Source organism: Corvus brachyrhynchos, unplaced genomic scaffold, assembly GCF_000691975.1.
Source record: "Corvus brachyrhynchos isolate BGI_N302 unplaced genomic scaffold, ASM69197v1 scaffold525, whole genome shotgun sequence".
Lineage (NCBI taxonomy): Eukaryota > Metazoa > Chordata > Aves > Passeriformes > Corvidae > Corvus > Corvus brachyrhynchos.
In genome coordinates, this window is record NW_008238341.1 from 603,179 (window position 1) to 619,532 (window position 16,354).

At 52.3% G+C, this 16,354-nt stretch overlaps 1 protein-coding gene across 4 annotated transcripts in view; it reads right to left on the reverse strand.

Annotated features, from left to right (window-relative positions):
• Positions 1 to 692: 692 nt before the first annotated feature.
• EPHB2 (EPH receptor B2) overlaps positions 693 to 16,354 on the reverse strand; it is an 89,442-nt gene continuing 73,780 nt past the window's right edge. For 3 of the 4 annotated variants that reach the window (XM_017735107.1, XM_017735106.1, XM_017735105.1), the window contains exons 9-15: positions 14,521 to 14,643; positions 13,916 to 14,163; positions 13,099 to 13,314; positions 10,379 to 10,528; positions 6,246 to 6,439; positions 5,262 to 5,417; positions 693 to 1,982 (exon numbers count right to left, since the gene is read on the reverse strand). In XM_017735107.1, coding sequence (XP_017590596.1) covers positions 1,874 to 1,982; positions 5,262 to 5,417; positions 6,246 to 6,439; positions 10,379 to 10,528; positions 13,099 to 13,314; positions 13,916 to 14,163; positions 14,521 to 14,643 — 1,196 coding nt within the window. In that variant the 3' untranslated portion in view covers positions 693 to 1,873. The remainder of the gene's footprint in view (positions 1,983 to 5,261; positions 5,418 to 6,245; positions 6,440 to 10,378; positions 10,529 to 13,098; positions 13,315 to 13,915; positions 14,164 to 14,520; positions 14,644 to 16,354) is intronic. The other variant, XM_017735108.1, reaches the window with a different exon arrangement.

Sequence of the window (16,354 nt, forward strand, 5' to 3'; positions counted from 1 at the left end):
GAACGTTTCAAAGGATGCGAGGTGGTGCTGGGCAGGGAGAACAACCTGACTCCCACCTGCACCTCCCTGCGCTCGGCTGGTGGCATTTACACATCCCACAGACCTGGTCAGTAACTAAAGAATTTATTTCAGTTATTTATAAACCTGCTGATTGATCATTCACCTGCAGCCACAGCATTTTGCCTCTGGACAGCTGGGATTGGAGTTTTTGCTGTCCCAGGCTCTCTTCGAGGTGAGGGGCTGAGCCTGAAGCTGCCTCAGAGCCCCCAGCGCATCATCCAGCGAAGGGACGGGGTCCCTGAGGCACAGAGCCCACCTGCACAGCCTGGCACCTGCAGGGGTCCACCCCCACCTGGAGATAACACAACCCTCACTCCAAAATGCTGCGCCACGAGCTCCTCTGAGAGGACCGGGCTTGCCCTGCCTCTCCGTGCTCCCCGCACCAATCCAACGCCTTCCTCAGCAGCCAGACATTTCCAAAGGGCTCTGACAGCCAGCTGTGGAGTCATCATTCCCTCACAAAACCCATCCACCCTCCCTTCCTTCCCTCCCAAACCCCTCGTGATGCTGCTCACCCCCGAGTTGAGCTGGTGGCCATTTCGCCTTGGCCAACACCTGGAACCCCAAGAGCCACAAACATCTGTCGTGCCACGACCAATTGGAAAGAACAAATAAGCAAACGGGAGGAAATGTGCATATAAAAAACCTTTTTCTCCTGGCATATGGTCAATAAGCTGCAGTTTTTCCTTCCCCAGGGAAGGGATCTAAGTTCTTGGATGATAAGATGCTTGGAGATGTCATTTCTTTTTCATTAAAAAAACCAAACCCCCAAACAACCGAAAATTTCCAACCCCAAACTCACAAACTGGTGTTAACAAAACAATGTAAAAGGACAAATCTCCCAACAATGACAACCGAAAAATAAAGGTACACGTCAGCATTTGTAATCAAAAACTACTACATACTGTACTTGGGAAGTCTTCTGGGAAAAGATCATTGGCATCTAGAAAGGACATCACTAAAAGTCTTGAGCAATGATATGTATGAGACACGATGCCATTGGAGGGTGGATGGACGAACCCTTAAGAAACTGTCACTCACAAAACTGTTCCATGACAAGAGAAAATAAGAGATGTAAAAAGGATTGGTTTTCCCCATCCCCACCCCCCCAGGCGTTACAGATTCCTTCTCATTTGTCGGAAACAGCCTCCTCTAGTCTTAGTTTATTTGTTGTGGTTTTGTTTTTGTTTTTTTTTAAAAAAAAAAAAAGTCTTCAGCTTTTGAAGAAGTCCATCAGTTTCTGAGATGCACTTGGTTCCACAGCACCAAAGAGCTTCAGCTCTCCCCGTTTGATCTGCTCGCAGGGGCTCTGGGGAAGGGCCTAGCTCACGGCGTTCCCAGAGCCCACGGGAGGAAGAGATGTGCTTCTCGGGGCCTTTCCTTGCATTCCTCCTCCTGGAGAAGTCCCACCGCTCCAGAGGTGCCTGGGCCCAGCTGCAGCAGCCTTGTGCAAGAGGAAACATGAAGCTGCTCTTTTCTCTTCCTTTGGAGACTCCCATTGGCCTTGGAGCCCTTTTCAAGAATGCAATTGCTTTATTATTATTTAAAAATATTTCGTAGTTCGTTTTGTTTTTTTTTTTTCCAAAATAGTTGTCTTTTTTTTTTTTTTTGTTCCCTTTTTCCATTGCTTAAATTCTAGAAGCTCTTGGCGACTTCTCATTGTTGAGGACAGGGTGTTCCCTCCTGCTGCCGTGATCCTCAGAGCAGCTGCCTGTCTCTGGTCCATGCAGAACACTCAGGAACTGGAGCTTGGACATACAGGGGCAAAGGGGAGCAGGGCCTCGAGGAGGAGGAGTGGGAAGACAGGCAGCTATCAAACCTCCACAGACTGGATTTGGTTCATCTGTGCTCTCATCACCTGGATACTGTTCAGAATTTTCTTCTGGTGTCCTGCTAAAGTGACCCCGACTCGCAGAATGTCCCTTGGGGAGGAAAGGAAACAAACACAAATATCAGGAGATACTTTCTCACAGCAGAACAAGATCACAAATGGTATTTAAAATTATCCTTAAAGTCCCTTTCAACCCAAACCATTCTGCGATTCTGTGATTCTATGACTCCCTGATTCCAGGAGTCCATGAGAACAGTAGGGAGCTGAAGCATCCACAGATTTCTTCCATGAATGCAACAAACAGATGTTTGTGAAACCTCTACTCTTTCACTTTTTCTTGCTTATGGTCCAATGTTTGCACTTCCCACCTACCTGCAGCACCCTCAGAGTCCTGAGCCTCAACAGAGAGTGTGAAAGCAAATGCCACAGGCTCTGCTCTCTGCTTGTGAGTCAATTTGTCTTAAATTTTTTACCCTTGTACTGTTTTGGATTTTGGATGCTCTTTCACTTTGTGACACACTAACCCATTTTTTCCAGCCCTCCTCAGCGTGGATCTGACCCTCCATATGCAGATGATGCTGTTCTTGATGCTTTTTCTTTTTGCTGCTAAGACCATGAAGTGATCAATTTTTGCACTTACCCTTTTGTTAAATCATGGCAATCTCAGTTTTGGACAGCTTCTATTTTTCATAGATTCAGACATCTGAGAGAAATAAAGGTCATGCCAAGAGCATGACTGTGGCTCTAAACTGGTCCTATCCGTGTCTCCAGCTGAGCTTGCTCTCATCTCCCCCTTGGTGGACAAACCTCACTCACGAAATCTTCAGATTTTCCTCCTCCCATCAGGGGATGGGAGGCCACATGACCCATACCTGACTGGAAGGAATTTCAGGTGCCTTTTGTCCTCGAGTGTTAGGAGCAGACTTTTAAGGGGAAGAGTGGCAAAACCTTTGCCATGTGTAGAGTGGAGGTTATTGGGTAAAGAAGGGTAAAGAGAAGCTCCAAAGGGTGCTAAAAATTCTTCACTCGTGTCTGTAAACCAGAATAAGACTGTGGCTCTGCACGAGCCTGGTATTCCAAGCTTTTCCCTGGACATTAAATATTTGATTGGATATTGGGAAGGAATTCTTTGCTCAGAGGGTGGGGAGGCCCTGGCACAGGTTGTCCAGAGCAGCTGTGGCTGCCCCTGGATCCCTGGCAGTGCCCAAGGCCAGGCTGGACATTGGGGCTTGGAGCAGCCTGGGACAGTGGAAGATGTCCCTGCCCGTGGCTTTAAGATGAGCTTTCAGGTCCCTTCCAACTCGAATGGTTCTGTGATTCTCGAAAGACAATTTGGTGTGCCAGGTGTCTGAGGCTGCAGACAAAGCAGTGAGAGCCCCTCCCAGCAGGTCACTGTTGAGACCATGTGGATTTGGTGAACTGAATCAGTTTTCAGGAAACATTCACACTTTGCTGGCTCTCCGAATTTGGACAAACCAGCAGCTGCACTGACATTCCTTTCAACTTCTGCAAAGGCCAGTGAACATCAGGGGGTGGTGTCAAGTCCTGTTACACCACAATTTTCCAAGGAAAAAGGATTTGGACTGTCCTCTCTATTTTACATCCAGCCAAGCAGGTGAGGAATGCGGAATGGAAGTTTGCCAAAACTGGTGGGACATGAGCTGAGGATGCCTTTGGAATTGTGGTGAAGGCTCTTGCAGAGGACTTGAGGGCCATGGTAAGGGACTGGGAGAAGTGGCATTTAAGGGACACAGAGGATGTCTGTGAAAGAACAGCCAGCATTAGCTGGACTGTCTGCATCCTGCTTGCTGTCAGATATTGCATATAGCAGAATCCAGGCAGGGCTGGGTTGTGGTCTGATACCTCTCTGTGGTCGAAGTTCTTCCCTGCCCCTCAGATTTTGTGGACTCTCTCTCTTTCTGCTGCATAAACACAGCAAATACTGTGCCAAAATCCTCCCCAGAGCCTTGGGATTGTACCACAGATGTCCCAAAAAAGTCAGAACTGCCATGGGAACTTCCCAGCAGCAAATAAGAACAAAAAGCCAGAGAAGGTCACAGTGGCTGTTTGAGTGAATGGATTCTGACTCACTGGTACATTTAAGATCTGGATGATCCAAAAACCTCTCTGGCCACCAGGCTCAGAGGCATTGTAGCCCTTGCAGATGGAGGGTTTCTACAGATACCTGCAGCCAGCCACAAATCTTTCAGCAGAGGCATCAAAGCCCCAGCCAGCCCCAAGGGATTTCAAAACCCACCAGAAGTGGCATTTCAGCTGCCTGCTTTCTCTGAAGAACTTGCTAAAAATTTGTCACTGCAGTATGATTTTAGTGGATGCAGCACAAACTGGAAACCACCCCCCACAAGGGGATCTTAGCAAGGTGTGTGAGGGGATGTGCCTGAGGCTGGAGCCGGGCTCTGCTCGATGTGCAATGGCATGAGAGGCAATGGGAAGAAATCGATGTCAAGGTCTTTTTTAAAACAAGAATGAGCTCAACAGCTCAGTATCACCAGAAATCTGTTTGGATCTTGATATATGACAAGGAAGAAAGAAAAAATGCTTATGTTGCCATGACATAAATACTGGAAAGTTTCCTTCTGACAGTCCATAGAGGAGAAGGTGACCAGCAGGTTAATTGCATTCTGAGGGGAGATTTTAAGTTTCCTATCGCTGTTTCTCTCTTTCCTTAATGTTGTCGCAACATTTTGATGTTAGTTTAATGCAAACGGGATTTAAACAATCAGTGTTTATATTCTTGCTGGTATAGTCCTCTCACAGTGAAAGACAAAGAATCAGCAGTCTACCTGAAAGATCCACCTGAACACGAGGAAGAACTTCTTTACTGTGTGCCCAGAGAGGGGGTGAAATCTCTTCCCACAGACATAACCCTGAGTGAAGAGCTCTAGAAGACCCTGCTTGAGCAGAAAGGTTGGACTGGATGACCTCCAGTGGTGCCTTTCAACTGTGACCACTCTGTGATCACTCTGTGATTCTGCCTTTCTTAGGCAGAACTTTGCACCATGCTTGTCTCCATCAGTACATCAGCCATCCAAGAGGACTGCAGAGTTCAGAAGTGCTCTGGAGAATTGTCTGATGCTGGCCTGAAATCTCCATTTGTTCTGTGTGGGGGTTTGGACACCCTTGGGGGGTGTTCATTTTCACAATGTGGCAGTGGGGAGAGGAATTCTGCAGGTGCAGAGTGACAGACACATGGTCTGGAGACTGAATAGATTAGAAGTGGCTCCACAAAGCAACAATTCTATAAAAGTAAAACTACATCGTATGAAAATAAAATCTAATTCAATACCAATTGCTATAAAACTGCTGGGACTTTCCCTTGTGTTTTGGGACTCAAAGCCTGGGCACTTACTCTACAGTCATCTGAGATACTACATCAAAGGTGGTGAAACCAGCACTGGCAAAGCTCTCCTTGTACTGGCTCATCTTGATGGCATCCAGCCACTCATCCACAGTGTTGAAGCTGGTGTAATCTGGGATTGTGCGGTCAAGGAGGGGGAGGTTCATCCTGAAACACAGAAATGGGCAATGACAGACCAAGAGCTGCAAGCACAACTGTTCCTGAGCCCTCCAGCAGCTGGAGGACCTGGATTAGCATCAGTCACGGTGCAGGCACTGCACTGTATGGTGGAATTCCACCCAGAAACCACTGTCCTGCCGAGGGAGGGACTGTGCAGAGCAGCAGGGAAGCCTTTCTGGAGCAGTTCATGCAGGGGAGGAAGGAACCATCAGAGATGATGGGATGCAGCTTTAAATCCTGGCTGCACAAGGGGAGAAAGCTCGTTCTCATAACAAGACCAGTGCTTCCCACAAGCTGGTGCATCCCAGCCAGCCCAGGGAAACTCCACACTGCCTCACGGGGCTTTATCTGCTTACAGTGCAGTGGGCCTGGAATACCAGGACAATCCCATTGCTCCAGCATCCCCATGTCCATGAAGCCAAGGTGCTCCTCTGTGTGCAGAGTGCACTGTCCATGAGCTGCCTGTGCTCACCAGAGCTATCCAAGGAGAGGGACCCTGACATCTGTATCCCTGCTCTGTGGATGTCCCTGGATCCCTGGCAGTGCCCAAGGCCAGGCTGGACGGGGCTTGGAGCAACCTGGGACAGTGGAAGGTGTCCCTGCCCATGGCAGGGGGTGGACTGAGATGGGCTTTGAGGTCTCTTCCACCCCACACTGTGATTCTGTGATCTTTCAATGCCCTCCCTATAAGGGATCAAACATGGGCCAAGCTCTAAAGTAGCTCCTGAGAGGTGCAGGGATGGGGCCACCAGGACCCAGAGGACACCAGACCTGTTCAGAGGAGCCAAAGGACAAGAGGAGGACAGAGACACATACCCAGAGGAGAGAGGTGCCATGGCTTTCAGGCTGTTCGGATTTCGGATCATTTTATCCAAGGTGTTGACAATCTGCCCAAATTTGGGCCTGTGGTTTCGATCCTTCTGCCAACAGTCAAGCATCAGCTGGTGAAGGGCATTTGGGCAGTCCATGGGTGGTGGCAGTCGATAGTCCTGCTCGATGGCATTTATCACCTGCAGGAGGAGAAAGAAGCATCAATACAGCTGTGATAAAACCTATTTCATTCATAATGTGCCTTTTCTTGGATCCTGAGGGTGACTGACACGACTGATCCTGCAGCCTGTACTCACCACTGCCTTCCCATCTCACCCCCACCTCACACGGTAACCTCCAGCCCTCAGCAGGTCAGGTGAGGTGTCCTGGGAGGTGACACCAGCCTTGCTCAGCCATCCGGCCTGGCTGGCTGATTGTCATGACCAGCCTCCTGATCTGGGGAAAGGAGTGTCCCTGCTGCCCTGACAGGACGTGTGATCCCACAGCTCCAGGCAGGGGAGTCAGAGGGAAGGGATCGCACTTCCCGACAGGCCACAGCACAACAGCTTGCTGGGAGAACATCCCCATCCAGAGAAGGGGGGAGTTACAGACAGGGAACCTGTCCCTGTGTTTTCCATCCTCCCGTGGTGTTTTCTGCTCCTGACACAAACCAGCTCGTCCAGGTGACGGGGCTGTGCCATGGGCTGGGTGTGCTCAGTCAGCAGAAACAGCTGGATCTTCCTGCAGTGCTGTGCAAGTGCAGAACACCATGGGGAGGACTCAGACCCCAGTCAGCAGAGCCAGGCCCAGGAGAACTTGGCTGCAGTGTGCACAGTAGGGCTGCAGCACAGCTTGCTTAAGCCCCATTGCAGCTCCAGGCTCATCCAAGAAGGCTCTGGTCCCTCCTTACTGCTCCACACAATCCGGGAAAATGTCTGGTCTTGCAGTGTCCAGTGGAACAAGGGCTGGAGGATCTTCTTCAAGGGGAACTCCACCTCCCTGCCACTCTGCAGCCCTCCATCCTCTCCTGGGTGACAAAGGAGGATGGAGCTGCTCCACTTCTTCCAGGAACATCTGTTCCTCCAACAGAGGCATGTGCAGGCAGGGTTCTCCTGCCTCCTTGGCCGTGCACAGCACAGGCACTGAAGGACGAGCAGAAGGAGCCTTGGACACCAGAGATGGGCTTGTGCATGGCAAGGGAACCCAGAAGGATGGACAAAAACCAGAACTGAGGACACTGCAGAAAGCAGGAGCAGATCTCGAAATGAGCAACTCTCCGTGGGAATGATGGAAAAGGGGAGGAAGAGTGACAGGACCTCCCTCAGGGATCCCAAGGAAGGACCTCGATGTCTCTGGCTATTCTCACCATGGGATCGAGGCTGCCATGGCTTTGTCCAGCCATGTCTTGCACAATTCCAAGGACAGAGATCTTCCTGGTGGGATTCCCCAGGGCTGTGCCCGCATCCTGCAGAAGGACTAGACATACTTGTGGTGGTGGATATATTGTTGAGCAGGGAGGCCACACAGAGAAAATTACTGGGAATGGGAATAGGAGAGAAACAGGGAAGGGCTGGTGGCTGATCCATGCCAAACAACCCAGAGTGTGAGGTGGGGCATCTGGCAGGGTTTGAGATGGCCTGTGGCTCCAGGCAGGGAATGGACTGGGAGGTGCTGCAGTCATGTGTGGCCAAGGTGCTGGGCAGGCTGACCTCAGACACGGGGCTGGCACTGCTGCTGCCAGAAGCTGCCAGATGGAAAAGTCCTTCCCCAGCTCTGCTGCGCTGGCTGGACATGGTGGTGCCCCACAGGGCCTGTGAAGGTCTGACCAGAGGCAACTCGTCTACAAATCACTGATGGGAGGGTGGAGCTGGGGAGGGTTGGTCTCTTCTTCCAGGTAACAAGTGGCAGGACTAGAGTAAATGGCCTCAAGTTGCACCAGGGAAGGTTTAGATTGGATGGTAGGGAACATTTCTTCATGGAAAGTGCTGTCAAGCATTGAAACAGGCTGTGCAAGGAAGTGGCGGAGTCACCATCCCTGGAAGGCTTCAAAAGGTGTGTGGATGTGGCCCCTGGGACATGTTTAGGGTGAACGTGGCAGAGCTGGGTTGATGGTTGGACTCAACGATCTCAGAGGCTTTTCCAGCCTCAATGATTCCATGGCTCCTGATGTGCTTTGTGCAGCTCAGGGATCCTCCCAAGGGGTGCTGAGCCCCAGCCCAGCTCCTGGGGTGTCAGGTCTGCCCAGGACAGCGGCGGGGAGGTGTAGGTGGGGACCAGCACCACACAAGCGCCAAGCACTCATCTCTGCCCAAGCTGAGCTGTTCCCAGCCAGTCCCGCTGCCATCAGCCGCATCCCAGAGGCAGCCCCAGCCCCAGCTCTCTCCGTGTCCTCTCCCAGCAGCCGCCCCAGGCGCTCACACCCCAGGGTCAGGAGGGTAATCTGCCCTCAATATCCGCCACGCTCCTCCGCAGCAGGACCAGCTGTGCTTAAGTGGTGACAGCTTCTGGGCCGTCGTGTCCCGCGGCAGGGAAAGGGGCAGCAGGGGCTGGGGACAGCGACGCGCAGCGGGAGGTGCCAGGGCACAGGCCCAGCTCTGCCATCCCGGCACAGCGACCGCGGCTGCCGCTGCACCACCGCTGTGCCAGGAGAAACAGCGAGGGAAGAGCTCCAGGAGAAGGACAAGGGAGGGGAAGGTACAGGGACATCTGGTGCAGGACATGCTTGAAACTGAGGTGACAACGAAGGCTTAGCAGGAAGGGAATTGTCCTTGCTGAGAAGGGCAGACCCCTAAGTCCCATCCCTCTGCCTCAAAGAACTGATGGAAACATTTTCCTGGTGTGGCAGGGGCTGGGGCAAGGCTGTGATCAGCCAAAGGTTCTAAGGCATCATCAACCTGCTCCAGGCTTAGGAATTCATGCTCATAAATTTCCCACCAGGCATTAGGGAGGAAACCATCCCACTCTGGAGAAACCTGATGTGGCATGGATGGAGATGTACTGAGATGGAAAAGGTCTGATCTTTCACAGGGACAGGAGGAGGGACAGGAGGCAGGTGGAAGCTTGGCTCTCACTCTCTCCCTCTAAGGCAAGGCCTTAGGAGCCCACAGGATGGTGGAGATGGATGTCTGAAGGCTTCCAAGGGACTGCCCAGAGGCTGCTCTGGGACACACTGGAAGCCAGGCAGATACTGCCATGAGCAGGTCTGCAAGAGCCAGGACGAGCTTTCTGTGTCCCAAGGGTCCACCCAGGAGCTTGGCGTTACATCCTGAGTGCTCATGAGGGGAGGAAGGGCAGCACTTCTGAGAGACAGTGTTAAAAGAGCCCTTCTGACACACACATGCAGGTGCAGCATCCTCACAGCACTCACTGCCACCGGCCAGGCGGGCTCTGAGCCCCAGGTTCCAGGCCAAGAGGAGCAGGGGGAATAGGAACGGCCTTGCTGTGCTGAGGGCAGGGACTGCAGCCACGGGCCATCCTTGCAGGGAGGCAGGGAAACTGCTGGATCCCGGGGAGCAAGGAGTGCATGTAACTGTTTGACCTGAATTAGAGCAGAGGAATGAAATATTTAAAATTGAACATGTTCTGAAGTACCTCATGGTTTTGGTTTCTAGCTGTGTCTAAGTTACTTGGCCTCTTACAGACCCCAGTCCGAGCTTCCCGTGGGAGATTTAATGACCATTTAATGGAAATTGTCCCTGATCATGGCAGGGGGTTGGAAGGAAAGGATCTTTAAAGGTCTCTTCCAACCCAAGCCACTCTGTGATTTTGTAACAGACTTTCCTGGAGTGCCTGTGATCCCTGCAGATGAAGCTCTGCTCCACGGGCTCTCAGCTCAGGGACATCTCCTTTTCCACCCACCTGCTCCTTCCCTTTCTCAGCACCTGCCAACACTCCTGGGGGGCTCCCCTTAACCCTGTGCAGTGGGTACTGTGCCATGCCCAACCTCTGCCACAGCAGCACCATGGGGCCAGAACAAATCCCAAAATTATCCCCATTACTGCTTCCAAAGCTGTTGACCTTGGACACCTCTGCCACGACAGAGAAGGCTCTGGACATGCCACAGGCTGGGACAGGCTGTGGCCACGCTTTGGCCTTGCAGTGCTCCCCGTTCCAGTGTTTCTGGCCCTGGTTGAACTCACGTCCTGGTTGGTCATGTCCCAGTAGGGCCGCTCTCCGTACGACATCACCTCCCACATGACTATTCCATAGCTCCACACGTCGCTGGCCGAGGTGAACTTCCGGTACTGAATGGCCTCAGGTGCTGTCCATCGGATCGGGATCTTCCCACCCTGCAAGATAAAAACAGGCCATGGTGACACAGAGAGCAGGAGCAGCTGAAAACCAGCAGTGCCCACAATATCTGCCTGTGATATTCTGGTCAAATCCCAGAAGGAAGGGAGCACAGGACTATCTATCCCTCAGGGTGGATGTGGATTGTCCAGCCACGCTGCAAGCCTTCAAAGCTGATGATTTTCCCCATTTGGTGACCTGTCCCACCACCTGAGGAAGGAGCTTTTCCTGTTGTTCATCTTGAACCTCCCCAGCCATGTTTTTGTTTATTGCCCCTTCTTGTATCATCTGGTGCCCCTGCAAAGAGTTTGGCTCTGTCTCTTCATTACTGCTCCACAGGTCACTTGGACGTGTCCCCTCAGCCTCCTCGTCATCACCTTAACCAAGGCCAGCTCCTTCCCCCTGCCTCCTGCTCCAGTGATCCTCAGCACGGCAAAATGCCCACGGTGCTAAGAGGGTCTCTGGTAGAAAAGGGAATGGCCAGGCATGCAAAAAACCCAAAGTGATCTCCCTCCGTCCTTTTGCTGACACCTGGCTACCTCCAGAGCAGAATAAAGGGAGTGAGAACACGTTCCTCCTCAGCCTTCTACAGCTTCGTCTCTTGGAAGTCAGCAATACACCACCGTTCCTGGGCTGAGTGCTGGTGTCCCAGTCTGTCTGTGGATATACACCTGATCCAGCAGGTTCTGATCCTTCAGCATGGGATGGGGGTCACTGGTGGGAAATGGGATGGACTGGGTGGGCACTGGGGTCTCTGTCACCCAGCTCTGGAGAAATCAGGACTCTCCACTCCCACTGAGGAGTTAAGCACAGGAGTGGCACACACAAGTGGGGACACAGGGATTGCAAGGCTCTGCTTAAGCCCTTCCTGCCTCCTGATTTTCTACCAGGCACTTTGGACTTGAGCCATTCACTCGAGGGACCTTCTGGAGGGAAAATCTTCCCCCGTGCTGAAAAAATAAGCAAAAGTGTCTGTGTTTTGTGGCTGTGAGAAGATTAAAGAACATTATATTTTGTCAATGAACAACTGCCATGTCTTATTAAGGGTCTCCCAGGACTCAGCCCCAGTACATGCCAGAATAACGAAAAAAGATAATGTTCCTTAATCTTCTCACAGCCACAAACCTCAGACAAAATATTATGTTTTCCACAAGAGGGGAAGACGAAGCAACCCACACCAAACAGGATGTCCTCCCCATCAGGCAGACTCTTGACAGAGCTCCTGGCAAGCAGTGGATTTTAAAAATGGCTAAAAAAAAGCCCTAAAGTAGAAATTAGACTTTGGGGGATCCTTGTGGGGTCTCACTTCAGTGAGACCTCCCATCTCTGTCGGGTCTGACCTGGAGCTTCACCACTCTGAAGACTTTCCTAAGGTCCAGCATGAACCTCCCAGGCCAGAGCTTGTGGCTTCTGCCCACCCATGGACACAAGGTCACTGGGAGAATGATGATAAAAACCATTTTGCAGAGGAAGATACTTCTGGTACAGCAGGTGCACATAATCTGTCATTACGGATGATAAATGTCCTGCTACAGTGCCCACAGTTCAAGGAGAATAAATTAGGGATGACGAGTTTATTATTAGAGAGAAAAGCTACAGGCACAAAACCAGGGATAGAGAACAGCAGTAAACACCATGTATTTAGTTAACGAAGGGAAAGTTAATTGGCTGTAAGGAACATGTTGTGAAAAATAAATGTTATTAGTGATCGTAAAAGCCATCGATGGCTGCGTGAGATGGACGAGTTGATGTCTGAAGCTACACAGATGAGAATAAACCCACACATTTGTAGGTGTTTGTTAGGTATTCAGCTACTCATAAAACTCACTAAGAGCTATGCCAGGCATCTCATCGTTGCCAGCTTCAAAAGACCCAGGAGAGGTGACTTCCTACAGGTCATGCCCCAGCTCTATCAGCACTTATTTCCAAGAATTCCTGTCCTGGGCACTGATCCTGATGCACTGTGCAGAGTGATGCTGTGTGGTATGCATGAGGACTCCTGGCTGAGAGCTCACTGAGCAAAACCAAATAATCCTCTGGTCCTGGTGCACCTTCTGCAGCCTGACACGAGCCACGAGTTCTTGGTGGCACTTGTGTCTGTGGCACCGAGGTGTTCCTGGGAGGTTGTTACATGATCACGAAGTCATTTCTAGGAGTCTTTTTCTGGTTAATTTGAATACTCTCCGGAAGATCAGTATCCAGTATCTGGCACCCACCCACAATTCCTACACTTCAGTCTGTCCTTCCTGGGGCTGAGCCAGTGAGACAACATGAGGAAGGACAGCAGGGCAGCACAACTGGACAGTGATGGTAAAAAACCCAGACTTGCTGCCCTGGCACCAAATCTGTCAGGACGGGGTCTCATCCCAAAAGACCCCAGCTGAATCACATGGGGAGGGTGCAGCGCATGATCCCAACCACGGGCTTTTCAGGGACATTCTCATCTGGGACCTTTCCACTGCTGACACCCTAAAAAAGTGCTCCCCACTGTCCAGGGGGAGGTCCCCCCTTTCCCTCTCCCACTCCTTCCCTCACCCCTGTCCCTCCCTCGCTGGAAAAGCAGCATTACCAGAGCACTGGTGTAGGTGGGGTCAGAGGTGTCATCCTCCAGGAAGCGGGAGAGGCCGAAGTCGGACACCTTGCACACCAGGTTGCTGTTGACCAGGATGTTGCGGGCGGCCAGGTCCCGGTGCACGTAGTTCATGTCCGCCAGGTACTTCATGCCCGCGGCGATGCCCCGCAGCATCCCCACCAGCTGGATCACCGTGAACTGCCCGTCATTTTGCTGAGGGACACAGGGACAGAGTGATAGGAGCCTCTTTCCACACCCGTGGCAGGATATGCCATGAGTACGTTCCCTCCCAGGGAGGGTGGGGAGCGCAGAGCTCACAGGGGCTGGGAGTCACCTCACACATCCCGAGGGCACCACTACGGCAGCTGCTGTCACCCCAAAATGCACCCACCCTGCACAGGAGAGCTCAGAAGGGACAATCTGTTCCTATTGACCAGGTTACTTCCCTTCGACAGAGTCAATTATCCCCTTCAAACCCAGAACCAGAAATATTTAGGCAGAGCGGCTGGAGGTGGAGTCCTGCTGGGTTAAAGCTGTGTCAGACCGTCCCTCTGTGTCCACGGCTCAGCCTGGATGTGCACCTGTGGGCAGGTAGGCACAGCCTCTCGCTAGGATGAGTGGACAGGCATGTAAGAGATGACAGCCCTGGTGCTGCCACCCCCACCTGTGCTCTGAAACACAGACCTCTGCACTGCGCAGCAGCTGCCCCAGTGGCAGGGCATGCCGGGCAGGGAAGGCCTCTGGGAAGGGCACCTTCCAAAATCCCCTCTGTGCTAGCACAGCCTCTGGAGCTGCACACTCCCAGATCTCGTACCCGCAGGAAGGAGTCCAGGGAGCCATTCTCCATGAACTCAGTGATGATCATGACTGGAGAGCTTTTCGTGACCACACCCTCCAGGTGGATGACGTTGGGGTGGTCGAACTGCCCCATGATGCTGGCCTCACTCAGGAAGTCGCGCCTCTGCTTCTCCGTGTAGCCAGACTTGAGGGTCTTGATGGCCACAAAGATCTCTCTTTTGCCAGGAAGCTTGAGATGCCCACTGCACACCTCGCCAAACTCCCCTGTGAATGCAAGGTAGGGCCCGTCAGCCTCCCCCACCTCTGCCGTGCCCTGAGGGACCCCCGGTCCCAGCTGTGCCTGCCCTGCCCATCCCTGATCCGTGTTCCCTCCCCTCTGCACCCCTCCAGCCGCACTCATCCGTGCGGAGCACTGCACATGCCATTATGTGCACATGGGAGCTGATGGTTCTGCTTCTCCCGCACTGGACACCCCTGCTCCTTCTAATCCAGCCTGGGGCTTAGTGAGATCTTAGTGACATCAGTTTCCCCAGTGCAGGTAAGGCTAAATCCTCCCAAATCCTGGCACCACGAAGGAGCCCGTGCTGCTGAGGGCCAGCCAGCTGTTCCCAGGTCACCTACCTGCCCCAATCACCTGCTCGATTTTGACACAAGAGATATCGATTTCTTTTGCAAATTCCCTGACAGCCTCATTGGGATCTTCGTAGGTGAAAGGATCGATATAAATCTTCATCCCTGGAGTCACTGCGTAAAGGTGAGGGAGAGAGTCAGACAGATGGATGCAACTGGAATGGTTGGCACCAAGGAAAAGAGAAAACTGTTTGAGTGACAGTCTTTTCACCTCAGCAAGTTGCATAGTCAAGGTATGAAGCAGACAGAGAGAAACAGTCTGAGAAAGAACCTGTTTCACAGGATGGTTAAAGCTGGATTTCATGAACATTGGCCCACAAGTCATTGTTGGGGCAGTGGGGAGCTACATCGTGAACCTGGACTACAAACTGCAGACAGACTCCTCCATGGGGGATCTGTGACCCTTCCAGGAGCTGTGCAAGCAGGAGGGACAGTCCAGTCTGCCCTGTTCTCCTGACTGGTACCCAGGCCCAAGGCTGGGCTCCCTCTTGGGAGCCCCAAGACAAGTAGTGGGGCACACCAGGAAAATCACAAAGGGCAGGTTCCTCTTGCGAGGCAGAGCAGGGGCCACATGGGAAAGGCAGTGGCCATGGACCTGGTGAGGCTGGACTGCTGCTGCCACATCCCAGCCACCTGCACTGTGGGACAGCTCTTACCTGTGCTGTCCCCTTTCTGTACTCACTTTGTGGCCCCTGGCTTACTCCAAAATGGGCTATTTGGAGAGCAGAGATCACAGCTCCCTACATGAGGAGCCCCACACAGCACCAGGCTACGACTGCCAGCTCCAGGATGCTGGCTGGATTCAGGGGTTCTGCAGTGCTCACAGGCTCCCTGGGCCTTGGCAATTCACTGCAGTGTCTGCACAGCAATCACTGCTGGGGGCTGAGCAGGGACTGAGCCCGGGCATGGGGTGCTGGGTGCGGAAGGGGCTCAGAGGCACCCCAGGCTGTACCAGCTCTGCTGCATCCCACGGCACCAGGCCTGTTCCGAGTGGTGCAGGCACAGTGATTAAACCCACCCCAGCCTGGAGCTGTCATGTCCCACACCAGGCCTGGGAGAACGTGTGAATGTGTGTTTGCAGCCCAGACTGACAAACAACCCAGAGCTGCATTTACATAATGTCTCCTGAAAAGTGTCATTTTCCTGGTAAGTGATCTCGAGGCAGCCAGCACAGGCTGCTGGGGCACAGGGCTGCAGCTCTGCCTTTTGGGACATGCTTCCCAGGTAAAAGCAGGAGCAACAGTGAGTCCTGAGTGGAAACACTACTGGTGTTTCCCATGCTCTGAGCAGGGCCTGGATTTGTACAGGAACAAGGTATTAAAAGGGTGGAAATCCTGAAGCTGCAAGTAGAACATGAGGAAAATCACAATTGAGATTGGAATAAAGCAGGATTAGAGTGACAGGGGGAGAAAGGAACTTCAGGGACATGCAGGCAGGGGTTAATCATAGAACCATGGAATGGTTTGGGTTGAAAGGAGTCTTAAATGACCTCATCTCATTCCACCCCTGCCATGGGCAGGGACACCTGCCACTATCCCACGGTTCTCCAAGCCCCGTCCAACCTGGCCTTGGATGCTTCCAGGGATGGGGGAAGGAGCATGCACTGGGGTGATGCCATGAAGACTTTTTGCCTTTTCTTTTATACCCCTGTTATACCTTTCTACAACTTCTTTTTGCCTACATTCTCGGGCTTGTTTGTTCAGCTGGGAGACTCAACATTTTAGAAGCTTCGTAGCCAGGGATCAGTGTGCCCCAGACCCCAAGGTCCTCTCCAGAACACGTTCTGTAAACTAAGATAGAACCATCCAGGGGAAGGTTCCTTGGG